Source organism: Rissa tridactyla, chromosome 4, assembly GCF_028500815.1.
Source record: "Rissa tridactyla isolate bRisTri1 chromosome 4, bRisTri1.patW.cur.20221130, whole genome shotgun sequence".
In the NCBI taxonomy this organism is placed as follows: domain Eukaryota; kingdom Metazoa; phylum Chordata; class Aves; order Charadriiformes; family Laridae; genus Rissa; species Rissa tridactyla.
This window is the reverse complement of record NC_071469.1, coordinates 82,758,791-82,785,685: the sequence shown is the minus strand read 5'-3', so window position 1 is coordinate 82,785,685 and position 26,895 is coordinate 82,758,791. Positions and strand designations below refer to the sequence as shown.

The 26,895-nt window shown below is 37.8% G+C and overlaps 1 protein-coding gene across 5 annotated transcripts in view; it reads left to right on the top strand.

Annotated features, from left to right (window-relative positions):
* ANKRD27 (ankyrin repeat domain 27) overlaps positions 1-25,914 on the top strand; it is a 46,284-nt gene extending 20,370 nt beyond the window's left edge. For 4 of the 5 annotated variants that reach the window (XM_054198618.1, XM_054198617.1, XM_054198620.1 and 1 more), the window contains 17 exons: positions 1,776-1,868; positions 2,688-2,815; positions 3,273-3,355; positions 4,142-4,257; positions 5,034-5,126; positions 5,500-5,697; positions 6,021-6,080; positions 6,191-6,310; positions 9,889-9,933; positions 15,303-15,425; positions 17,213-17,410; positions 18,609-18,728; positions 19,323-19,484; positions 20,374-20,482; positions 21,855-21,936; positions 22,440-22,512; positions 24,135-25,914. In XM_054198618.1, the coding sequence (XP_054054593.1) occupies positions 1,776-1,868; positions 2,688-2,815; positions 3,273-3,355; positions 4,142-4,257; positions 5,034-5,126; positions 5,500-5,697; positions 6,021-6,080; positions 6,191-6,310; positions 9,889-9,933; positions 15,303-15,425; positions 17,213-17,410; positions 18,609-18,728; positions 19,323-19,484; positions 20,374-20,482; positions 21,855-21,936; positions 22,440-22,512; positions 24,135-24,407 (2,076 nt within the window). In that variant the 3' untranslated portion in view covers positions 24,408-25,914. The remainder of the gene's footprint in view (positions 1-1,775; positions 1,869-2,687; positions 2,816-3,272; positions 3,356-4,141; positions 4,258-5,033; positions 5,127-5,499; positions 5,698-6,020; positions 6,081-6,190; positions 6,311-9,888; positions 9,934-15,302; positions 15,426-17,212; positions 17,411-18,608; positions 18,729-19,322; positions 19,485-20,373; positions 20,483-21,854; positions 21,937-22,439; positions 22,513-24,134) is intronic. The other variant, XM_054198621.1, reaches the window with a different exon arrangement.
* Positions 25,915-26,895: the final 981 nt, after the last annotated feature.

Sequence of the window (26,895 nt, the reverse complement as noted above, 5' to 3'; positions counted from 1 at the left end):
GCTTCAGAAACTTGTATCAGCAGTAAGGTTTTAATTTTTTTTTCTAGTTAATAAAATTTTTGATCAAATATTTCTTAGGGAAGTTATTCCTGGTCACACTGAAGAATCTACCCAAGGAGACTAGTGTTATGTGCCTTGTAAATCTCAAAAGCTATGCTTGGGTATCTTTAACTAAAATACTCAGCTTTGAAAAGACTGTGAGTATTTGTCATCTTCACATATCTAAATACAAACAGCTTACTGTGAAGTACAGATCCGAACTTCTATCTCTAGACAAACACGTTTTTAACTACATTATTTGCTATGCAGGGGAGGTTTTTTTAAGCAGCTTTGAGAGAGGCATCTGTGTTGATTTTGAAACTTCAGTGATCGCATTTCTAGAAAATCTGAACTCTCTATTTTTGGTGTTCAGGTGATCTTGTTTATTTGCAAACTACTCACTAGTTTCTTAAACTTCGCGCTGATTTACTAATGTTAAGAGCAGAGTCAGGTATTTTTATTCATTTATACCTGGTCTTTATAGACTTAATTGCAAAAGCTATAGCCTGGATCCTAAATCATTGTCTGATACGTGGGTGTCTATCTGAAAGGCAGTGGTCTTCAGTTAGATGGACGCTGGGAGTCTTTCCATTTCTAGGGAGATAGTCGTTATCCAAAAATAATATCCAAAGATATTCACTGGCGACCATAGCAGTGGTTGATCAGAATTAGCTATGTGCAAATGTTTCCATCTACTTTCTTAGACAGTGTTTTCTTTAGATTGTTGTTATATTTCACATGAGGTTCAATGTTGCCATTTCAAAATCTGACTCTACTTAAGAATTTTCACCTGGTTTTGGAAGCATGTATATTCTTCAGTGCATCCTGAAGGGTATCTTCAGATTTCTCAGAAAATGGGAAGTGCCAGTGTGAGTTGCACTACATGTCTGCTTGGCTCAATCTCCGATTTTCAAGAAATGAGGAGTAGGAAACGCGATATGAATGAGTCTGCTTTACCTGGTTCATCCCTGAGTAGTGCTTCACCTGGTACAGTCTTTTCCAGCAAGAAGCAGAGAGCTCAGCAAAGTCTTTGAGTCAGAATTGTATCTGGGTCATCTTTGTTAACGGCCGCCAGTAGACATGTCCTGCATGAGTTTGTCTAACGCTTTTCTGAGTCCATTTATACTTTCGATTTTTGCAACATCCTATGGCAATGAGTTCTACAATAAGAGAACATTTTTTCTTTTCTCTCTTCACCCCACTCCCTTTCTACACCTAATGAGCGATGATTTGATTGGGCATCCCAGCTCTTATATTTTGAGGAATAGGGGATGTTCATTCTTTGCATATTTTCTTTGGACTTTTTGTGATTTTTATAGGCCACTGTAATGCAGTCAAATCTTTTCCAGAGTGAAGAATCCTAATTTTTCCTCACAAGAAAGCTGTATTGCACCTCTTGTAGTTCTGGTCTTTTTTATGTCTTTTCTAGTTTTGCTGTGTTCTTTATTAGATGGTACAACCATAATTTCATTAATGCTCAGTTAGTTCATAGAGAATTACAGTAAATGAATATTCTGGTGAACATCTACTTATTATTTCTTTGAACAGCAGGTGTGTGATCTTTTAAGTCTCAGAGTCCTAAATGTGAAGCCGATTCAGGTTTTACGTGCATCTGATAATTCATAAGTGGTAAATACAGCGTTTAATATTTTTAAAAGTTAATTCTGCTGTTAAGGTACTTTACTTTTGCCTGTAAATGAATGTATAGATAATAGATCTATATATTTTATTTTCAGGAGTCTGAGAGACTGTGTGACAAGCTGCTTTTAAGACAAAAGATGAACTTGTTGTCCCAGATGTCTGCTACTCCAATAGACTGCTTATTTAAGGTTAATAACTTTTATGGCAGAATATGTATCTACTTAGGTATTGCACATTTATATCCCTTCCTTTCTGCGATTTTCTGAAATGTGATGTGATGTTAATTACATTAGTACCGTGAAATGTGTTCTAGTAGATGTTGAAGGTGTGTTTTGAATCTAGTGCATTTCTGTGCCAAACGTTACCAAGTTAATATAATCTTATGGATTTCAGCACGTTATAAGAAACATGGAAGTGAATGAGGATGAAATGCTATTACTCTTGGTATTGATTGGCCCATTTAGTGCAGAGATGTGATGTTACTACCTGGTTGTCTCTCACAGCTTTTAGTGCTTGAAATTGAGAGAGTTTTCTGAAATAATTTAAATGTGGTCACCTGACAGCTACTTCGTATTATATGTTAATCTCATATTGTCATTCTAAAAGAATTTTGCCTATACAAGGACAAAGCAGAGCTTCTAATTATATGTGTTCACAGCTTATGGCTAGAGACTTAGTAATTTTATAGAAATGTTTTTTGCACAGAGGGAGCTCAATTTTGTGACTGAGTCTAAAGAGAACAATAGGAATTGTTCTAATTTTTTATAAAAAATGAAGTAAGCCAAGAACAGATTCTTCTTAATACTGATTGCCCATTAGGGGGGTTTGTGCTGTGACATTGTTCATTTCTGCTTTCTAGTGCTTGAGTACGTCTTTTATAATCGCTTCCTTTCATTTGTGCTTCAGTAAATTACTCCCATTTTTTTGTGTGTTGTTTTTTTTTATTTCTTGACAGGAGGCTTTTTGTATTGGTTCCTCATTCTCTGTCTTCTCTTGGCTTTTTGCAGCATATTGCTTCAGGTAATCAGGAGGAAGTGGAGCGATTACTAAGTCAAGGTGACAGCGATAAGGACACTGTACAGAAAATGTGTCATCCGCTTTGTTACTGTGACAAATGTGAGAAGCTGGTTTCTGGGTAAGCACTTTTCATCTCCACAAATACACAAAAAGCTATTGTACAAGTCTTCGTCCAAGATTTACTTTAGAAAGTATGTTGCTTTAAGTTATAGAGGAAGTTGTTAGCACTTCAGGATGTGGTAGAGCACATACATTCCTGTGGTTTGAAAGAGCGAAGAAAGATGAGGGGAGTACTGAATGCCTTGGAGCCAGCCAGTTTAGTGATGGAGGCTGTATGTGCTTTGGTAAACATGGTGTGAAATGTTTCTTCTCTTGAACCTAGCTTACACATCTTGGACAAAACCACATCCCTTCATAAAATGTAAAACTCTGTATAATTTATCAATGTGAAAGGATAAAGGATAAAAAGTTCCATAATAAGTTTTTTTGTTGGCCTTGGCAATTTTTCTCTTTCTCTCCTCCTTACCACTGCTGCATAGGTAACTGAGCGGCTTTTAAACCATTGTGTTTTAAAGGAAACTGAATGATCCTTCCATTATCACTCCATTTTCCCGAGATGACCGGGGATATACACCACTTCATATAGCTGCTATTTGTGGTGAGTATTGTTGGTTTTCTTCACTAGTGTTTTCTATTCCTTATCTTCCTTATCTTTATGTTGGCATGTTTTCCAACTTTGCATTAAAGAGTGAATTTTGCATTAAATTGTTTTCTGCTTATTTGCTATGGAAACTGGTATTTTAGCACAGACTGAAGTTAATGTATATTCTTTTAAGCTCAGTTTCTTATGGCTAAGTTATTGTTTGTTTGGTTTTTTGCTGGTGGTTTACTTTTGCCTTAGTGTTTGCCACAGTGGTTCTTTCTTCAGATGTGAAAAAAGTAAAAAATGTGTCATCAGAAACCAGTCTTGTTTTAAAGAACTGGCAGACTGAGAACTTAATCTTTTCTCTCTCATGCAGATGGCTGTGCATGGTAGGTCTGTACTGTCTCCTATGTTGTAATGTTGATTATGCCTTTGATCTTACCTTTATTAGAAGATGTGTTAATTTTCTTAGTGAGTTGTGTTTTTTTATAAATAATTTTATTTTTTTATTGTTATCTTGAATCCCAGTAAGAGAGTGCTTTCTGTGACATGGCTTTATTTCCTATTCTTTTCTTACTCATGAGATACAAGCATGGCTTGCTTTTAGCTGGAGGTTCTTTTACAGAAGCGTAACGTGCACCAAAAAAAGCAAATACCAAGGAAGTGAATATACAGTATATGGAAACATACTATGCAGAAATCCAGGGTATTTTGGTTTATAGTTCATGTTTGGATTTGAAAAGTAGCAATGTTCTTGTGCAAAGTTTGCGTCTTTCTTTTAAAGTCTGCGTATTTTTCAAGGGCAAACATCACTAGTGGATTTACTAGTAGCCAAAGGGGCCATTGTCAACGCTACAGATTACCATGGTTCAGCTCCGCTTCACCTTGCCTGTCAGAAGGGATATCAAAATGTTACAGTAAGCACCAAAAGGCTTAATTAGAAATAAATAATAAAAAAAATAACCTAAATAATAAATACATGACTCTTACTAAGCTGTTCTACTGTTACTGTCGTTTTGGTCTTCGAAGAAGCTTTTACCGGAACTGTGTATGCTGTCAGAACTGAGGATCTTTTATCGTAGTTTGCATGATATTTTATTTTTTCCTGTACTGCAAGGTTTTCCACAATTTGTAATAACCAAGCAATTGACAGCTATTCATCCATTTTTTAAATACAAATCTCTAATACATAGTACAAATGGAGAGGCTGTTAACATCTCTGCTCTTGATTAAGACAGAAGAACCATTGCAGTCGTTGGAATGAATTAAATGACTTCACATTGTGTTTAGGATAGACTGTGTAACTACATTAATTGTTGTGTACTTGAATTTTATGTATGTGAGATTCTTCACTTAGCATTGTTGAAGTTAAGCTGTGTCTTCACTTACAGAGGTTCTTAAAATATAGGGTCAGTTATCCTGTAGTATATGTATTGCAGTGTTTTATGCAGTGGATGATTCATTTTTTCAGTGACAACTCTGAACATGTAGAAGTAGCTTTTATTTGGTTCTCAGAGCAGGGCAAAAACAGTACTGTAATGCCGAGAGGGTCGTGCCTGAAACAGGAGAGACAGAGAGCACTTTTCATTAAGTGCTTCATCATGCTAGAAACTTAAAGGAATCTACAGAGTAACAATTGTTTGTCCATTAATTTTTTAGTTGCTTGAATGTCTACTTTTATTTTTCTTTTAAGCTTCTCTTATTGCACTATAAGGCAAGTACTGATATTCAGGACAATAATGGAAATACTCCACTTCATTTAGCCTGCACTTATGGTCATGAGGATGTAAGTAATTGTTTTGTAACAACCTAAATGTATATTCTGATGGAATGGAATTAAACTGTGATGTGAATTTGCACTAACTTTGCGTATTTTAAAAAGTAAATAAAAAAAATTTGAAGGCTAACTATTTAACGCTGTAAATTAGGACTTTATTCAGTAGCTCATAGCAGTTTTTATTATGCATTCACATTGAAGATAGTATTATTGTGCGAACTTATTTGAGTTATTTAACTTTATTTTTGATGATGCTGAACTGTAAAAGCCCTGCCCTTTAGGCAGTGGATTATATGAGCAGCAATGAAAAAAACCTTTTTAGAATTGCATGTGTTATATGAATTGAGAGACAATTTATTGATAGCTTTCCTTTTCTTTCCAGTGCGTCAAAGCTTTAGTCTACTACGATGTGCATTCCTGTAGACTAGATATTGGTAATGAAAAGGGAGATACTCCTCTCCATATAGCTGCTCGTTGGGGCTATCAAGGGATCATAGAAGTGCTTTTGCAAAATGGGGCAAATCCAGAAATTCAAAACCGGATGAAGGAGACTTCCCTACAGTGTGCATTAAATTCCAAGGTATTCCTTGTTATCGTCTAGCCTGATTTCTTTCTGATGCGATTCCATGGAGGTGTAGATGCTTATCTGCTAATAGGATTTTGTGGTCTGGTACAGTTAAAGTGAAAATGTATGTTGGCCTTTAAGGAAGAAGGGTCACATTTTAAATCTATTAGCATGGATGCACTCTGTGGTATAGAACATAAACTTGTAAGTGGGTACTTTTAATCTGCTCTGTCATAATCTGTTACTAATATTGGGTTGTCAGCTAATTTGTGTTTCAGTCAGTAGATTCCTCTTTAAGTGAAGTTACATTGATTCTCTTTATTAATATGTTTATGCAGATTTTGTCATTGATGGAATTAAACTATCTAACGTTTGAAAGAGGACAGAGTGCTTCTGAGGTAACAACCAATGCAAGTTGCTAAACTTTTTTTTTGGCCTATGTTTAACCTGCTTAATCTAATATGTGACTTTTTCTGTTCTGTTTTGGGGTTTTTTTGCCAACTTTAAGTCACCGCTTAGGTCTCCTCAGCGCTCAACAGAAACTTTCAGCAGAGGATCATCTGTCTCAAGTCTGTCATCAGCATCAACTGATGCAAGGCAAGAAGAAGTAAAAAATAGTTATAAAGAGGTAAGACTGAGGTATAAGTTTTGACAATAAGGGAAGTGAAGGAAGTTCAGAGAGTGATATTTTGCAACACTGTGTTTTAAACTGCTTCTTCAGGAATAACCTTCTGTACGGTTTGGAAAATGAAATGCTGCTGTCCTCAGGTGCTTGTCATCTCAGCATCTAAACACTTGTTTTTGTGTGGTACCAGCTGCTCTGCTGTGTATTTCTGGGGAAAAATTGAAAGCATATTTGGAGTAGTTGTTCAGATTTACTGCAGTTAACTGCGTAATTTGAGAATTTGTTGAGTTTTACAAAATTATAATGGCAGTCAGTGCCCCAGGGACCTTGCTGTCCTGTGCAGGAATTAAATGTCATTGTTAGCTTACAGAATCTGTCAGGGAAAAGAGACAACTACAGGCATGCTGGCAAACAACTTGACAAACTAGAATGTTAAGCTTTCAAAATAGGCATAGGAAATAAATTTTGTAACATGTGAAGAAGTACAGATTAAATATCTCGCACATATGTGTTTGCTGATTTTGCTCTGTCCACACCAACCAAGATGCTCTCCTCTAAATTTTTCATGTGGGGCCTCAGATCCATGCTTTCCATTTCTTCACTTCCAAGACTGTCATATCACCACTCCTTCTGATGCTTCTCTCTTTATTTTTTTCCCCAGTCGTCCCGTTCCATTTTTTACCAAATTGACCACCTTAGTATTTTTGTTTCTCTCCGTATCACCTCTACATTAAAGTTCTTGTTTTCCTGCTATTAAAAGGTTCATCTCTTGCCAAACGTTTCTGTATTCTAAAAATGTTCAACAAACTCAAAGATTTAAAGTTTGACTGGACAATATTACTTCACACTTTGTTATCAGTTACTCTATGAAAGCCTCAATGTAGGAGCGTACCTCCCTGCTTCTGCAGAGTCAAGCACTCTAAATAAGGTCTAATGTACATAAAAGTTCACCTCATAGATTGAGGATTTATTTTTCCTTAAAGGAACAAATTTATCACACCCAGGAGCTAAGACTGTAGTTCAAACCAGGGAAGAAGATTGCAAGCAGCTTACACTGTAGATTCTTGGGGTTAATGACCTTCCCCTGTAATCCAGCTTTTGTCTGTTTCTGTTTGCCAAATTTCACGTGGGCTCACTGCTCTTACTCTTACCAAGCAAAGAGAGCGCCTAATCCTGAGAGCGCCACGAGGGGATTGCCACTGGGAGTAACGGGAATCTGATAAGGTCAGTTTTACAGGCTGGATTAAGGGGATGCAGTTAGCTCTTTATTAATCAATACTGCTGGTGAATTAAAGTATTCGCTTAAATGAGCCAGTCACGGGGTATGTCTTGTATGTGGCTTGTTTACAACTGAGAAAAGAGAGGGTAAAAGAGCCAGGCATGTACATTTGGAACCTCCTCTGTTGGAACTAAAAACTCCTTGCACAATTTCTGTTCAGCAACAGAAAGACTGAGCGTGCGAGTGAATTGCAGTAGCTTTGTTTCATCTATTTTTATATTTAAAGGAAGGTACTTCTGTTCCATGGAGGAGTGAGAAAGCAAACTGGAAAGATGGAGGAATGCATGTAGCAGACGTTTTGCTCTAAGTACTTTTAATAAATTATCTACAAGCTGCATAGCAGATGTTGTATGCATCTCCACCGCTAGGGCCTGAGGCACTTTTTTAGAACAGTAAGGAAGTTATTTTTGGAAAGAAATTATCAGAGCTTGTGGGTCACTTGCTGTTAGGCATCTTGTATGTGATAAGTCTGGCTCCTGAAAATCATCAAGACCTTTATGTTCTCCAGTGACATTGTCCTATACGATTAGGGGAAATTAATTTATGGGAGGCACAGATCTCCTTGGTATATATAGTTCATTTTAGATGTATATGTGTGGAGACTGGGATTCGGCTCACCTAACTTCAGATGTCTGAAAGACAATTGTCTTAACTTCAGACGTTTATTTTTTCTCCTTAGTCAGTGGAGAGAAACTGGTGCCTCAAGAGAGGAGTTAATCTCAGACATACTTAGTTTGACCTGAGTTGCACTCGAGTGTCATGCATTGACTCTCCTCTTCTGTAGTTACCATGAGGGAGTTTAAATGACTGGCTTAGATTTAGACAGCTAACTTTTCAACATTCAAAGTTAGGAAAGAGGAATCTTGCCTTGAGTGCCTCGTGCATCACTTCAAGGAGCTTCAGCTTGTATTAGAAAGGTGGTAATAAAATAAAACTTAGCAGCTTTCCTAAAAAGAGATAAAAATGAATGGAGGGGTTTAAACTAGGCTCTCATCTTTCAGCTGTAGTTGTGCTCTGTTCTTCTGCTAAAACCTTGAAGAAAGAAATCAGACCAGTAAAACACAACTTCCTTTTAATCTCATTCTTCCTCCTGCGCTTCACCAAGCACTGCTGTCGCCGCTAGCGAGACAGTCGTTTCTAGATAAAGAGTGAAATGTGACTGTAGCTGTTACTCTATGGCATCTTCCACTTGGAAGATGTTGCTTAATACTGAAACAACTTTGTTTATGCAGCATCTTTGGTGATTCTAGCTAGAGTAATTTGCTATAATGCTGAAACAGACGTTCACAAAGCTTATTAAATGATTCTTCAACAATCTGCAGAGGCCGGACAAGTTGCCTGTTGATAGTACTAATGGGCTCTGCCTGCCCTTTTACTGGCACTAGCCCCTTTCTGTCAGGTCAGATCTCAACTCCTTTGTGTTGGTGAGGATGAGGGGGAAGCGGGGAGCAAGCGCGTCTCATTCTCAGTCGGAGGGACCAGGGAATGGTGTCAGGGTGCTGCGGAGCATCCTTCGTCTCCTTCCCCCGCTGCAGAGCTCAGACGCAGGAGGACACTACAGCTGGTGTTCGTGCTCGGGCATTGGCTGCCCTGAGCATACACATACTTAATTGGTCTAACGATGGTCCCCTGGAATAACTCTCTGAGTTGAAGAGACTGGGCTTTTGCTAATGCATACGCTTTGATATTTATATCTTTTCACGTTTTAAGTAAGTAAACAAATTTCATACTTACAGTCAAGTTAGATCATTTTTTAACATGGGAATAAACTAGTAATCTGCAGATGCGAAATGAACAATTGAAAAGTATCTCTCTCATCTTAAACCCTTGTTTCTCAAATAGCAAAATAAAACCTGACGTCTTTTGTGCTTCTGGTAGCATGTAGTAGCTCAGCAAGAGTCCAAACAGTACTAGAGTTTGTCAGGGTAGAAATTTGTCTTGAACAGGGATTTTTAATGTTAGGTTCACAACTGGAATGCATGGTCATCTGCTGCTGAAGCGGCATAATAATGTGCATCAGCTTACATGGCTTTGTTTATGTGTGGACTGCATGTCCTATGTTTAGGTAAGTACTGTTTAACTAAGCAAGTCAGAGATCATCAAATGGTTACAGGCCTTGCACAGCTTTTGTGTTTCATAGAGAAAGAAGGTTTTTCCTTTAAAACTTTACTAACAAATATGAAATGGGCCAGCAGTAATCCTACCACGTGGGCTTAAGAGGTTAGTAAAGGACACAGGATTTTCTGTATACAGCTTAATACCAATACTAACAAAGCCTATAAATTGTTTTCTTCATACACAGGTGGAAAAACTCCTAAGAGCGGTTGCTGATGGAGATCTGGAAATGGTGAGTCTTAGCATGGCTGTTGAGTATTATCAAATTCCAATTTACCTCATTCAAATTGAGGAAGTTATTTGTAAACAATATTAAGTGAAGAATGCTTTGGGTAATACCTTCCTTCAGCAACAATTAATCAAATTCAGCTCATATTCTGCAAGGAATATTCACTCCCTGTCCCCAAATTATTTTACCTACAGTGCCTTAAGCCCCATTATTTTGACATTTCCATGACCTCTTACGCTAAAGAAATTACTTTAAATTTAATAATACCTTTGCGAAGGCCTGTAATTTAAAAATGTGTGTATAGTCACCTCTAGGAGATGCAAAGAACTTGAGAACAACAACATTCGGGGCAGGAATGTTGACAAGAAATACTGTGGGAAAGAGCAATTTATTTGTTTGCAGGTGCTCAAGCCGCACTAGTCAAATGCCGTTGTCATATGGGGAGTATGGTGTGTTGCAGAACTGTAAAAAGATATGTGTACTGAGGTCACAATATTGGGCTGGATATGCAGTCAGCACAAAACAAAACAAGAAGGCAAAATAGACAAGTTTTCAGGTAAACCTGATTTTTGACAGCAAATCCAATAGAAAGTGCCATTATTCCCAGTTGGTTGTTCCAGGGTCACAGGAGCACATCCTGTCTTCCGTACGTGAATGGATGCGTGTGCCTGAGTGGCAGGGCTGCGCACCAGTTCTGGAAACTGAATGGTGGGATTTACAGTTTGCAGTTTTTTGTCTTAGGAAGCATTCCAGTAACACAGTGTTTTTCAATCCACAAATGCTTTTTGATTCCTAAATTGCCAGGTTCTGTAATGCTTTGAATATGTCTACTCTTCATAGTGTGTTTACTACGTGCAACAGTAGTGCATAGGTACTATAAATGAAAAATGAGCTCTTATTTTGTTTGTTGTGATACCTTTTTATTACTATTTCATACAGAGAGGAAATTTAGGTGACATCAGTCAGCACAGAGAAATTATTTCAGGGGGATACAACTTTCCTGTAGTTCAGATTTCACTTCAAGTAGTTATCTGATGGCTATAATAATCCAGTTTCAGAGTTGATATTCTGTAATTTTTGAGATTTACCACCTGTCTTGGCATATTTTTTAGTTACTGTTGCCCTTTATTCGTGAAAATTTGAACAATATGGTGCTTCCAATGTCATTTTACTGAAAAATTGAAGATGACACAGAAGTCTTTAGTTTTTTCTTTGGAAAGATGTATAAGGCTGTACATTTCTTAATTGTTTTGTAGTTCACAGAACTAAGTCATGAACTCATGTGAGAATGCAGGCTTTCTCTGCTGGATGTATGTTCTGAGAAATTTGTTTAGGTGATATGTATCAAGAATTACAAATGTTAATGAAGCATCACTCAGTCATAATAAAATAGATAATCTGTGTCACAAAATACATACCACGTCAATATTGATTCTCTCATGTTTTATTCCAATTAGGTGGTAGAAGCAAATTAATTTATGAACTGATAGAGGAAAGCACTGTTCAGTTGTTAAGCAAATATCATTATCCTAGTTTACAACATAACTTAATCTTCGTAATTATTTCCCGGTCAACCCTTAAGTCATTACAAGAAGCAGCAATACATGCAATGGTGATATTTACCATTTTCCTGGCAAGTAGTAAACATAAATGTATTACAACTAACTTTTCACAGACTTTGTGAAAATCTAAGCCACATCATGAAAATATTTAAAGAAAGTAGTAAACATAAATGTATTACAACTAACTTTTCACAGACTGTGAAAATCTAAGCCACATCATGAAAATATTTAAAGAAAATTAAATATAGTGCTATAATCTGATGGAAAATTAGTATCTAGGCTTGCTCAATACATATCAACAATGAAAAGCATAAAGAAATCTAATCTGACAGAATCACCTTATTTTTTGTGGCTTTACTTCACACATTACCCAAGTTCACGTAAAACTGTTCATTATAAAAAGAATTGTCCAACTGAAGGGGATGGCAAAGGTGACAGCTTGCATATCTATTACAAAACCACGGCAATTTAAAAACTCTAATCTTGTTCCGGCAGCCCGAGGTCTGTCTCCGTAGGAACAGAAGCAGCAGTAGGGTCAGTGGTGCTGCTGTAGATTTCCGCTGTGACAGCCAACTGAGCTTGGCAAGAGGAGGCGTTGAGAAAAAGTGCTATGAAACTGGAAGATTAAAAAAAAATAGCATGCTGTGATTGTTCAGGAAGCCAGAGAACAACCTTTGTCATCATCGTAGCATCTGCAAACTTCAGAAGCAAGTATGCTTTAGATTGGAGATAGTGATGTTAATCAATGACAGTTATTTTAGTTAGCTGACTCAATGGCAACTAATTCTACATTTTGAAAATAAAATTTTGCCCACTTAAGTAAATTTCCTGTGTCTGTAGCAAGAAAGAAGTATTTTGAGACAGTATGGAGGGAATATGTGTATAGAAAGGATTAAACTTTATTCTCACAATATGCAGTTTTGCAGCAGCTTTTTTGAGAGAGGTTCTCAAACTGTACTTTTGATGTATTTAGTGCTGAATGGGTAGAAAATTATTGTAGCTCTGTTATTGGTGGAGACTGTTAAGAGTTGCTTTAGCCCTGTGTATATTGCTTTGAACAAAGCCTTTATATGGTTGTAAGTCAGTAAAGTATAGTGTAGAAGTAGTCGATACTGCTTAACGTCAATTTTCGATCTTTCATTCTTAGTGATTAGATTAGTAGTGCGGTGTACGCCATGGCTCCTTAGTGATGGATGAACCATTCAGATTTCAACAAAGATACTTAGATTTAAAAAACAAGCAAATAAAAACCCCCACCCTTTTATTATTAGAGTGGGATAACACTAGAACAGAGCTGGGAGGTTACAGAACCTCTTCTGTTAAAAGTATTTGAGAAGAGATTGGTCAAACTTCCATCAATGGTATTAAGGAAGAACTGACTTTGTCTCAGTGTAGAATACTGGATTAGGCACTCTTCTCAAATTCCTTCCACCCAGCTAGTCTTGACTCTTCTGGTGGAATGGATATGTGTAAATCCAGCACAAAAAAAGCAAATCCCTTGTATAAAATAAATCTTGTGGAGCAGCTAAAAGCCTGGCATACAGGGTACAGTGCGCCTGGAGTGCTCTGCTAAATGTTCCAGGGAGCGTGTTTCTCTGCAGTGTAAAGAAGGTTTTAGATGACAAGTTAACTGGCAAAGGGAGATGATGGACAGTTTCCTGAGGTGCTTCACTGTGTGTCTGCTTAAAAGTACATTTGAACTTTTGACCCCAAAACCTTTAAACCAAAAAAAAAAAGGCTAGTCCACTGTAATTATAAAGAGGTATGCATGGGAATAGCATTTTCAGATTTCTGGTCAGACACTGGTATTAGTACTTTGAGAGCTGTGTATTTGGATAATGAGAGCAGCAGTACGGAGTTGTGATAGAAGAAGGAGAAAGTGTCAGTGGTGAGAGTCTTGGTCAGTCTGCAGGGAAAGGGGGAAGTGAGGTGACAGTAAGATTTGTTATAGACGTGTACAAATGTAGAAAATAGTAAATTATCGCTGACCTAGCCTTCTGTAAACAGACAAGCCTGGGAGAAGATTTCTTTTTACTCCAGAGAATGACATGGAATTTGCAGGGAAAGTAATATTCCCCGTGAAAAACATGTCTTTTCTGTCTCAATTATGTTATCATTCAGAATCAGGTATATGGCCCGTACTGGTTGTCCTAGGCTTTATTCCAGCTGAATCTATTTAATTGGATAGATTATTAATGTGTTTGGTTTCCTATTACCTTAATGGTAAGAAGCAGAACTTGCTGATGAGCCTGGCACGGGCTGCCCAGAGAGGTGGTGGAGTCTCTGTCTCTGGAGATATTCCAAACCCACCTGGACATTCCAAACCCACCAACGTTCCTGTCCAACTGCTTTGGGTGACCCTGCTCTGGCAGGGGGTTGGGCTGGATGATCTCCAAAGGTTCTTCCAGCCCCCACCATTCTGTGATTCAGTGAAGTGCGAGAGTAATTACAGTGGGAGGAACCTGCAGAAAATTCGTTTCTTCCCATTCTCTTCTTGACTAGCATCTGTAGAGCTCTTGGATTGGTCCAGTTCTGTGGCACCAGACTCAACCCACAAATCTAGCAAAGGTGCTTCTATCTCCATTTCAGCAGAAAGTGGTTCCTTGATTTTGCTCCGTGCCACTGTTCGGTGGGAGGCAAAGGGCTAATCTTTTTTCATGATAACAAGACAACGACAGATCTTTTGTCAGCTCTCTTAAAAGCTGCTAAAAAAAAAAAAAAAGGCTAAAAGGAAAACCCTTCACAAGATGGCATGTATTACAGCTTCATACCTGCTGTGTAATCCTGTAACATGCTGTGTCTGGGAACTTCCCAGAAGGTCTGCAGGAGGTCTGAAAGATCTAGCCTCCACACACAGGTGCCCCCATCTTCCTTCTGTCTCGGTTTTTGAGTGCTGTGATGTTAGTCCTTTTCATGCACCTACAAAAAGGTGACTGTTACTGTATTGTCCTTTGCGTTATGAGGCCAGTTTAATTCCCACTTCTCTCTTGAGTTTCTTAATGACTTGTCTCATTGAGCATAATACGAACTGAGAATGATACACTAGATAGATATCAGGCTTAACATTGCCAGGTGGCATAATAATGGGGACTCACAGCCACTGCTACTTCTAAGATGTCTTCATTTTACAGTGGATTAATGAATTTCAAGGTAAAAATGTATTTCTTAAACAGCATTCTTTTTTTTTTGTTGCATAAAATATATAATATAATATGTTAATATAAAATTAACATGCAGTAAGCATCACTGTTTTCAAATTGCACATGAATGCTCTGAGTCCTAAGACTTTCTTCATTTGAAGGGCTTCTGTCTTCCTCAAAAATGAGGCATTGTACATTGAGGAAAAAGTGAAGCTGTCAAGCTCCTGGGAGGTGACAGACCTAAGAAAAGTCAGTGCCCATGCAAAGTGTTGGATATCGGTTAAAGGTTGTCATCCTTTTCACCACTTATGTTTGTTAAAGCTGAGGATGAAACAAAATTTGCATTGATATGAGCTGGCACAAATCATCTGAGCTAAAAGGATTTGGAGGGTTTGAGAATGGGTGAAGACTGAGGTCTTGATCGGGCATCAGGAAGTCATTTATCATTAACTTCACTGCTCTACTTGATGAACTTCCTAGCTGCTTCACCAACAATAATGTTTGATTTTTTAATTTGGCCTGTGGGCAGCAGATGCCAGGAGGTAGCTGTTTAGTCTCCCTGAGATATTCACAAGTATATGTTTGTCAAATCTTACGTGTCTACACATGCACATTTATTAGGACATGGAACCTGCAGGCTCTATAAAGGCGGACTTGCTTTTTATGCCAGGTACGTTATCTCTTGGAATGGATGGAAGAAGACTTAGAAGATGAGGATGACACAACCACTACATCCAAACCAGAATTCTGCCATCCATTATGCCAGTGCTCAAAATGTGGGCCAGCACAAAAGGTTGGAATATTCATTCTTTAAACTAAATAATAGTTTATATTCTTGTAGTGAAACTTCTAGCTCTAGGGAAGCAGCATTCGTATTGCCCACTCTGTATCTCTGTCTAAAAAGCAATTAAACATACACAGAACTTAACAGAGTTTATCTGATGTCATGAAATTACTCTCTTTTTAAATGACCTGTATAAAATTTTGGCTATAGGAGCAGTATTTAAAGACTTGCTCAATATCTAATGGAGAGAAAAAACTTTGCAGTTTGCTTTTAGAATGTGTGAACTGCTGTCATTAAGGTTGGACAGCTTTGAACAAACGGGAAAAATCTTTTTCTAGGCCTCAGTTTTTTCCTGGTTCTCTTTTATAGTTTATATTGCTAACTGCCACAGAGTATCTACCAATCTGTTAGTAATCAGTTTAGCAAGGAATACCTGATAATCCTATAATCAATGTAATGCTGATAAAATCTTCTAAATTGCATGGCATCTTTCATGCAGGCTATATCTAAAACCTCTTCAGACATTAAATATAATTGCAAAGACTTCCTTTCCCCTTATTTATCACAGATTGTAGAGGAGAATCAGGCTTTACGATACACTTTTTTTTTTTCTTGAATTTAAATAAGAAATTATGCCAGCTTCTTGGAAATAGAAAACAAATTACTTGTCTTTCAGGAAGAAAATGTATTACTATGTCTGAAGGTATATGTAACTGGATAAGTCATTGCAAAATAAACCAAAGTATACATTTTCAGTGTATTGGCTACTTTGAGGTAACAGTATCCATATCAATTAACTGAGAAAATGTGAGACGGCTTCACTTCTTCTCTATGTTATGTTTATTTTATATCTATCTACCTTATGTTTATTTTGTGCAGGCTAAGAGTATGTTAGTTGTCCTTAAACGCTTCACATTCACACCGTGCTTTATTCTCTGGTAATGTGAGTCCGGGTCCCCTCAGCACAGAGATTGTGTGCTAAAGATGCCAGAGCCGGAGACCGTAAAGTTCATTTTGCTGAACAGGGGAAGGAATGGCATTTGCCGTGGAATTTACTCGCCTGCTCAAAGAAACGTAGAAGGAACTTGCTCGCTAATCTTAACCACTGTCTTAGGTGGGCACACATTTGAAAGCACAGCGAGGATAAGCAGAATGAGAGATTCTCCTTCACTGTAAATGTCAGGCACCTACACAGTTTGTGAGGAGTGAAAAAAGGTGTTCTGTGCTGCTGTATAAGCGGTCTTCCAGGTCGTTTCCTCATCTTGACTCCTCACGGGAATCTGTTCTCTGGGCCAGTGTTGCTTCCACATGAATAAAATTGATTTTAGTTTTTATCCTTATTATGTCGAGCTTTATTTAGCAGTAAAATAGGTGTGTAGTGTCTGTCTGCAAGAGCATGAATGTCTGTATAAGTGAAAGTAAATCATAATGTTAACACTCTCCATATGTATGAACATCCTAACAGCTATATGAAAACTGTAAGTTTTACTGCCATCTCAACTTGTGCTGCTTTAGCCTCTTTTTAATATCATGAATACTGTGCCTGGAGTTTCTATGTATGAAGCTATCATGTTAGAAGAAAAGAGAGAAAAATAAAACTCATTATTCTGTTGAAAAATACTACCAAGCTGCTCTGGGTTACTAACTCTTTTCCCGAAGGTCTCAAACAAGGCTCTGTAGCAGAAGTTCCTGTGATGTCGATCTATCTGTATTGTATGTACTTAGCAGGTATTTGGCTGCTTTTTGGTCAACAGAATGATTAATTATATAGCTCTGTTGTGTATTTTCCTCAACAGAAATTTGGAAGGATCTCTGCTAATGGACTTGGGGTCAATGTTTCGAACCGGGATGGTTTCACGCCGCTGCATGTGGCTGCTCTGCACGGACACTCCGAGCTGGTCTCTCTCCTGCTGAAACACGGAGCCAGCATCAGTGCCAGGAATGTGAAACACGCCGTTCCTCTGCATCTGGCCTGCCAGAAAGGTCACTTCCAGGTAGCAGAGCCTCCTTATAAGTGCAAACTATTTAACAAACTGCCAACAGAAAGCAGTTTTGTGAAATTATCAACAAATTGGTAATTATCATAATAATGATGATGATAATCAACAAGACTCAACCAGTAACAGTGAAAATTAGTTTGGTGATTCTGTTTTTTCTTTCAATGTCTAAAATCTCCAGGCAGAAAGGGGATCTTTCAACTGAAGCAGTTGCAGTAGGCACATTTTTTTTCTAAATGACCTGAAATAACTGTTTAATGAAAGTGCTGCAAATAGCTACTGTCGTGCATCACTTTAAAAATACCTTGTGCAGCTGAATTTTCCTATGCGTTTTCTCTCTGTCCCTTCTATTCAAGGAGGTTTATGTGTACATCTCTTGGTGCAATGGACTTGGTATCTTCAATAGCCACGGTATTAAATATTTACTGTATTTTCCACTCATTTAAGTAGATTGTGAGCCAAGTGGAGCTGAAGTAGCAGAAAACCTCATGACATAGGGAAGCATAAGCAGTGTAAGAGAAGCATCAGCTAGTGAGGGGAGGCTGTTAATACAGGAGAGAGGGGAAATGAGAGGAGAAAAAATAATGATCGTGAAAAAGCAGGTGCAGATGGGCAAATGGAAACATGCAGAAAAGTGGAAGACTGGGGTTTTAAGAATAAGGATCTGAGGACTGCAAGAGGAAAAAAAAAACTGAGATAATTGTGAAGTTAATGGGGAGACAGAGCACAAGGGGAGCAAGAAGAAAATGAGAATGCAGCTGGAACTTGTAGTTCAATGAAGTTCTCTGAACTGGGGTATTTCCAACATAAAGAACTCTGGATTCCGAGTGTTCTGATGAGTTCAGAAAGGGGGAAAGGATACTGTTGCTGTGGTGGTTTGTTTTTCGTGTTTTGTTAAGTTACTGATTTTGTATGGTTTTAACACACTTTGAGTTTTATTTTCTGGCCTTTCAGTTGCTTCAGGATGTTTTAGAAGTGTGTGGTAAAATACAAAAATCAGTGTGACAGGAAGAGATGCTTGTCGTTATCATCCGTTTGGCAAAGATGAGATTTGTTTTCTCTGTCTTTTTTTCTTCCATCTCTTTTTCATTCTAGATTTCAAAAAAAAATTTTTAAAAAAAGGAGGTGGGGCTTTCACCACATGATTATGGTTAGTTGGTATCTTAAATTACAGCGTTGTTACTTCTTTCAATAGGTGGTAAAGTGTCTGATGGCTTACAACGATAAACAAAATAAAAAGGACATATATGGAAATACTCCTTTAATTTATGCATGCTTGAATGGTCAGTATGAGACTACTGCCTTGTTGTTACAGGTAAGATCACTGAAAACAGCATGTTGAGAATAGTATTTCTTAAGCGATATCTGTGCTTATCCAGTACTGTCAGTATTTTTAGTTATGCATTTCTCTGTCAAAACTACTCGGGGGAAAAAAGAAGAGTATTTGTTATCTCACTCCTTTCAATCTCTTCCCTTTGTGTTTTTTTTTATTAGATAAATATTACTAGCTGTTGTACAGCTAGCTGCTTTTATGGAACTTTTTTGTAGCAAGTGTTTGGTTTTCATGCTTATGATTCTATTGCATATGATTTTTTTCATTTTTTTTAATTTTGTTTTTTAAATATTTCTTAATCTTGGAATATGTCTTAGATACATGCAAAAATGAAATGAGCTGATCCACGATATTGTGGCTATGAGAGAGGAGGAAATCATACAATCAGGTGGCTTATTGTTGAACTGGTGATTGCTAGCCGATGCTTTCTGCGTTTCATATACAGCTACAAGGCTTCTCTTGCACTGTTCTCATTCATACATTGAAAATAAAAGAGGAGGAAAACAGAATGGTAATGTGCTATCTTCCTTTCATGCTACTCTGTCTTTGTAACTTCAATTTTGTCTTGCTGTCCAGCGTGGAGCTGCTGTTAACCTTTCTAATGCCAAAGGGAACACGGCGCTGCACGAGGCCGTGCTCGGCAGGCATGAAGCCCTGGTGGACTTGCTCCTTCGGAACGGTGCCATGACGCACGTAAAGAATGAGAGGAACTGCACCCCCGCAGACTGCGCTGAGCCGGTGAGTGCAGAGATCGTTTCTCCCCTTGGATTTTCCTAAAGTTCCATATGCACAAAATAGGAAAACAAATATAACTATTTGTCACAACAGTATTTGCCAAGACTTCCGCATTTAACAATTATGCATGATACAGAGACTAAGATGCCTGTTCATTGGACAACGTACGATATGACACCTGTGGCATAGGAAACCTGTTGTGTTTCTAAAATGAGTTATCCTAGACAAAGGATGAGTCTAGAAAGAGTGAAAGCACATACGTGAATGAAAATGACATTAAAATCTATGCTAGTAGTGGCAGAGAGAGCAGAAGAAATACTGAATGTAGGAAAATGAACACCTTTCACTAATCAGTTACACGGCTGGCAGTCTTCCTTGTTCCTTTTTGCCTTTTGTGCCTTTTGGTACCTTTTATCTTGTCATCAATAACTCTGACCTTCCCCTTTATTAATAGCAATAACATAATATGTAATATGAAACTGTAAAGAGTTATTTCACTCTTTAAATTATTTGATGCATGGTCCCAATCTTTCTGTGTTTAAATAGCCTCTGAGATGTAGCATAATGACCACAAAATTCTATTCTGAATCAATTTTAGTATGTGCATTACCATTTAAACTGAAATTAGCTTAATCATAAATAATACGGTTTAAAATAATAGGTCAAGGCTACAAAATCATCATTCTGGTACAGTGCCACTTGTGGAACACTGATTTTGTCCCTACTCAAAATTATACAATTTAAAGTTTGTATTTATGAGGTATTTTTGTGTGCGTGACATTCATTTTGGCAGCAATTAATTAACACGCTCTGCATAGACTAGAATCCTAAATTGTACTGATGTTTTTCTTTTTCTTTAATAATGGTGAAAATGGAAACTTTTAAAATTAAGAATTCAAATATCATTAAATTGCTGGAAACAGCACCGAGCTATGTACCTCCATCAGCAGAGACAGAAAAGGAGCGTGAGCAGCATGCTACTATCAAGATAAGAAAAAAAGGTACCTGTCATATTTCCACTGGTATGCATAAAAAGGGATTTAGGAATTAATGTGTGACTACATCCAGTATTTTGTGTAATCGATCTACTTACAATTAAAGAGGAGTCAACTATTTTGCATATTTATAACAGGTTAACACCTAAAATACTATAACTAAGTGCAGCAGACTTTGTATTATATTCACGACATTGCTGCAAACTCAGTTTTCACTTTTTTGGGGGGTGTGTGTGAATTTTATGTACAAAAGCATTTTGTGTTAAAAAACATGCCACATTTGAGATGATATAATTAACCATGTAATAATTGTCCATTTCAGTGCAAAGTAAACCAGATTAATTTACATCACCTTTAGTTGTCATTTACATTGCCCTAAGTAGGATAGGGAGTGGCTCTTCCATTAGTTACTGTCTCTCGTATTGTGGGACAGAAATAAGAGCTACGAAGGTGACTGTCCAAGCCATTGAGCAGGGTTTGCAGAAGAGTGACTTTCAGCAAATGGCAGCGTATAGAACAGCCGAAGCAGGTGTGTTGGGACGCGTGGTAGAGTTTGACAACGCAGATGAGCCGATGTCATGGCTTACGGACACTTGAAAGAGTGGTGTCACCCTCTATCCTCGCCTCTTCCTTCTCGCCCTCAACTTCTGGTCTTGCTTATCCACTGCTTTCCTTATGCTGGCTCAGAAGTTTTTCAGATGAATTTTCAAGCTGATGCAGTTCAGTAACCGGGGGTGAGGGGTGTAACAGGTTTTGTGCTGAGCAGGACGCTCTGCGTGGCAAAGGACCTGCTGCTGCCAGGACTGCCACAGGGAAGACAACAGGGCTTAGGGAAGATGAGGAGCAGGAGCGCCCATTTCAGCATCCATAAGCTTTAGTTAAACTTTTCAAAATAACTCTTGCCTGCTTCCCCAGGAAAGATTGTGAATGTTTTGTTAATACAAAACCAAAATTAATCACAGTTTACTGATGCTCTAGATGGATACAGTTCTTTCAAATATTATGAGAATAGTTCTAAAAGAACAATAGAAGACACGAGTAAGTAATATTAACAAAGAGATGGTATAGCATCTGTGTGTTAATTCAGGGTTGTAGAAGTTGGAATTAAGGGCCTCAAAGTGCAGGATTACACAGTCTCCTCAGAAGTTTGGCCAGTCATGCTAATCTGATGAAGAATGCTTACTCTTGCAATTTAAAATGCTTTAAAATTTCCAAAGATAAATTGTGACTCTGATTCAAGTTATTACTGTTATATTTGTACTGTAAAATTTTAAATCTAATGTCAGTAGATACGACTTTTCATTCAGAACTTGTTTTTTTTTAATTCTTAAGCCTGACTCAGTTGTAATTTTAGCTGCCTGTTCTTTTAAACCCCTAGTGAACTCTAAACCGTGTGAGAAAGCCGATGATCCCATAAGCAGACAACTTCAACTGGTCCAATCAATTAACAGATTTAACAAGTAAGCATAGAAGCTTCCTCAGAAGTACGTTTATCGTTTCCCATAAGCGAACAAGCAACACAACTGTTGATAAAGCCCCAGAGGGGCTGAGGCGTTGTTACACATCACGTACACGCGCGGTGGTGTCACCAGGCAGATGTTGGAGGTGTGACACGCTCCTGGTGGTGAGCAGCAGGCGAAGGAGCACTGGCAAATGCATTTACAGTTGGGTTTGCACGAATACTTGGTGTACCATAAATGAAGAATTTCAGAGCCAGACTGCTTTACAAACATCATCTTAGCGCTTCACTCAGTGGTTGGGTTTTGCCGATGATCTTTTTAAACGTTAATGTATGTTCTGTGGTAAAATACAGGAAATACTGGTAGCCTGTCACTTTGCGGAGGTGGTGTCAGATCGTGGACTTTCTGTGTTGAGATGGTGCCACCCTGTGGATTTTCTGTGATCGAGGCTTTTGTGGAAAGACTTCAGTAGTTAAATTTACTTTCTTTAAAATATTTTTTAGAGCAAAACATTTACGGAGAACAATAACAAGAGATAAAAGTGTCCCTAATTTTGACTCTCAGTTATTGCATCAGGTAAGTGGAAATACTTGCTTGAATTACTTGTATAATACGGCAAATCTGTTTGTTTTGTCTGCCATTAATATAGATAGAGAGAGCAGGAAAGTTTCTTTATAAGTGGTGGTTGGTGAATCCCAAAAGTTCTGACCTGTTTGCTAAATTGCTAATGTTTCATCATTGTTCAGACTTCAGTGGTGGTTCTATAACACTTGTTAAACGTCTTAGTCTTACTTTTAAACCTCTAAGCCTCTTATTGCAGGCTTCATCTCTCTGCCTTGTTTTCTTTGTCATGTCTAGCAAAATCTAGGTTATACCGAGGCTCATCGGAGCTGTAGCCAAGCAGAGATGCTATTTACAAGTTTTCGGTAGATTAAAATCAGGGTTTGCATGCTGAGTCCGCTTGTAGGAGGAGGTTGTTTGCGAGGGTGATAGCAAACTGCGTGTCAGCCATGACAGAAGTGCATGTAATCAATTAATGTGGGGTTGGGGGTACCGCGGCACCCTACACCCTTCCTCCCTTCCACCGCCTCTGGCTCTCGCTGGGCCTTCTGCTGAGCCATTCCAGCACAGCAGATCGAGAGAAAAGCTGACCTATTCAAAAGAAAACAGATCTCTACCAGGTTAGTTCAGTAGCTGCCTGTTATTAGATTGACATAGCCTTGGAATTGCAGGCTCTGACACTCATCTCCGTCTAGAAAATGGAATACTGTTCTATTTCATAGAGCCCTTGTAAGATTGAACATTTGCAAAGAGGCTTGAGAATGCCAAGCTTATGCTATAAAACGTGGGATTTGGATTTTATAATTGTGGATGGCTGAAGGCAGTATGTCATGCAAGTACAGCAGGTGTCAAAAAACTAATATGTGACCATGATACATAGCGCTTTAACCATGATATGTGTGACTGTCGTGGCTTTGTGAATTTACAAGTCATACACCTCATACAGGGTTTAAACATGTGCAATCTCCATCTGAAACTTTTTCAAGATTGTTGCAATTATTTCAGTCAAAGGGTATCATAATTAATTTCTGCCTTTAGTTCTTATCTTAGAAAATCTGTCACTAGCGTATTTGGATTCTCTTTTTTTCTTAGTTATTTTAACATTTGCAGAGTGGCTCATAATCAAGGAGATCCACCCACTCTGAAGAGTCAGGAGCAGATACGGAAATGGAAGAATAGTTGGAATGACCAAGAATAGGTGTGGGGAGGGTAGGTGTCTTTTCCTTGGCGGATGAGATCTGGGACAGGGAGGTTTTGCCTTCGTCAGTGCCTGTTGAGCCTGTCTCTATTGACTGCTTACACGTTCCTTAATGGTGTAAGGGACAGCTGTTAATTTCAAGTACCTTGATACTTGCATTACAAAAGGTGATTAGAAGAATTAGGATGAGATTGGGATAGTGCAGCGAAAATAAGTTTTGGAATGCCTTCGTTTTCCTTTTAGTTCTGGTACTGATTTGTGTGTAGCCTGAGGCAGGTTGACCTCTTCTTGTTTGCTCATTTGTAGACCGAATATAATTATTGTCCTACAAAGTATGCTATTTTTAATCCTTGGCTGTGTTCCCAGTATAAAGAATACCGTGAAATTAATGTGGTAATTATATTCAAGCAACGCTATATTCATTTTTCTGTCCTCACAGTTAGCTATTAAAAGCTTTGATAAAACCAAGTTAAAATCCGTTGAAACGCTGGACCAGAGCAAAGTTAAGATTACTGACGCAGGATGCAGTGGTGAGTTTGTGAAACATGATGACATGATAGAAGTTCCTCACAGGAGTAAATTAATGCACCGAAGACACACTGTTGATGTGACACTTCCAGCGGAGAATGTCAGCGATAGTTTATCCAGCCCTAGAAATCCAAGTATTTCACAATCAAGAGACTGCTGGGATGACTTGCTTTCAAAACATTGACAAGGAGGCATGAGTTTGCTGTTGAAAGCTGAGGAACTAGGTGTTGTTAATGTCAATAACCCTTCACTGTGTATCAGAGAATTCAGTGATGCTTGCAAGCCTGCCCTCCGAACGGAACGTGAGGATGCCTCTTCAGCAGAAACAGAATGTTCCTGGCACTTTCGGAGACTGAATCCTCTGTTTATGTTGGAGGGAACTACACGGCCAGAGCATTACTGATCTCAACAAACAGGGACGTACCGAGATGTAGACAGCAAAATTGCTTTCCTATTCTACTTAGCACTTACTAAAAAATTATATGTAACAGTAAACCAAACCAAACCCTGTATTGTATTTTTCAGACACCCACTTTGTTTTTAAAAGTCTTTGAATAATTTTTGCATTTTCAGTTTTTATCACTACATTGGATAAGCATATATAAATATATATATATTTATATATATATATATATAAAGATATATTGGATGATAAGGTATTTATTGCCAAAGGTAATTGAAATGTCTCTATTTTTATTGGAATGTTACAAACCGTTATAGTATATATTTCTGTATATTCCAGTAGCTGGGAAAACAATAGTCCAGAACATCTGTGACGCCCCATTAGAAGCTTATACTTGCTATTAATGTGAAGGGATGTAATCCTTGCTCATTTCTTTGCAATGTTCCCGTGTATTGGACCTGCAAGATCAAGTTCTTACACAGGAGCCAATATACTTGGAAAAAGTAGAGAGCCCTTGACAAAGCTAAACTTTGCACTCACTCTTCACAGCCTAATTAAAAAAAAAAAAAAAATTTGCAGAGGCAAGCATGTATAAGGACATGTATGAGGACAAAAGTGTTTTGTTTTATTTGTTTTTTTTAATTCCTCTAAAGCAGGTCATGCAAAAATGCACAAATATTCATGATTCTGAACATGGGCAACATCTGCAGACAAAACTGCTGCTTAGGAGCCTGCTCTAGACTGCTCTTTAAAAAGGTGAAATTCCAATTATGAAATGCCCTTCTCACATCAGTAAGCATTTGTTGGAATAGGCCAAATATTACCTCATTCCTAGAGGTGATTGCTGAAGAATTGAAAGCTCACAAGTACCTATGAGACGGCTGCTTAGATTTGGACTTCGTTGCCTAACTGTTTTGGTTATGGTAGGAGAATGTGTAAATAGCACAAGCCGGGTTTCTAAGTGCAGTATTTTTTATTCTTGGCTCATCACGTCCAGCTTGCATTTTATTTCATAAACTATTTGTATGAATAATTCTATTTCTTTTAACTGTGGTATTAGTAAACTGCTTGGCAAAGTACAAAGCTGGAAGACATACTGGTGATTTTTTCAAATAATTTTTTAATCTAAGAGGCAAAATGTGCAGTAAGCGCACATACGGACATTTAGAGATGAGGGTCATGTGTTTATTTTTCTAATAATTTATGAGTTCATCTGATTTTCTAATGTGCCTTGGATTTGTGCCAAATGATGGAAAGAAAAAAACCTAGTAAAATAACTCTTGAAAAATTTGTTTTCTTTGAGTGCTTTTTAAAAAGCATTGCACCTTTTATGCAGATTTCCTTGCTTTTGTTTTTGTAGACGTTTGAAGACTTCACCTGGTGTCTGTGTGTAAATTGAGGGATGTGTTGGAATTTACTCTCAAGTCCAATACGAACTTCTTCCCCGCTATGTTCATGAGTACTATTAGTAGCTTGTCTGGTTTTGGATTTAAGGCATCGAGGTGTACAATATAAAGTTGTTAGTGAAACTGAATGCTTTCACATAACTTCCTTCTCTAGCTCTACATTTCCATTAAAAAAAAAAAAAAGAGTAGGGTGGATGTTCAGCTATTATAAGCCAAAAGACCATAAGAGATATGAGCAAGTTTTTTTTCTTCTTTCGATGCTATAAGGATGACCTAGAGTAAGGCGCTTATCCTTACTCGTAGCAAAAATAAGCTATGTATTACTTAGAAAGTTTAAGATATAAGTGAACTTTCATAGATCCAATTTCTAAACTACATAGTGAAAATTTTGCTTGTGTTTTAATTATACTATGTATTTAACTGTATGATTCTTGTCTTAAGACTTCTCGACAACGTGGATGAGAAAAATCAGTTTATTAGCTTTTTAATACTGGTGATACTACGCTAGAGAGTGTAAGTACAGAAGATGGTGTTGTAACTGCCAAACAGGAGGTAGCACAACGACACCAAGTTCAGCATCAAGTCTTTTTTCTTAATCCTTAATAAGCACAGTGCGGTTGAATAGCTTCGGAAACAGGTTTTAAGATAGCTCATTTAATAACTTTGAAAAGGGTTAGAGATAAGTGTCAGAGGATGTGAACTCTGAATTTAGTTATTAGCTTTTTTCTATTAAAAGCAAATTTTGAATACAGCAGGTTAGGGAAAACAACTTGTTCACACTTACATTTCAAGCATAAAGTACTTAGTTGTAGTCTATGTGAGTGATGAAACAGCTTCAACGCACCCAGGTTTCAGCCCTGATA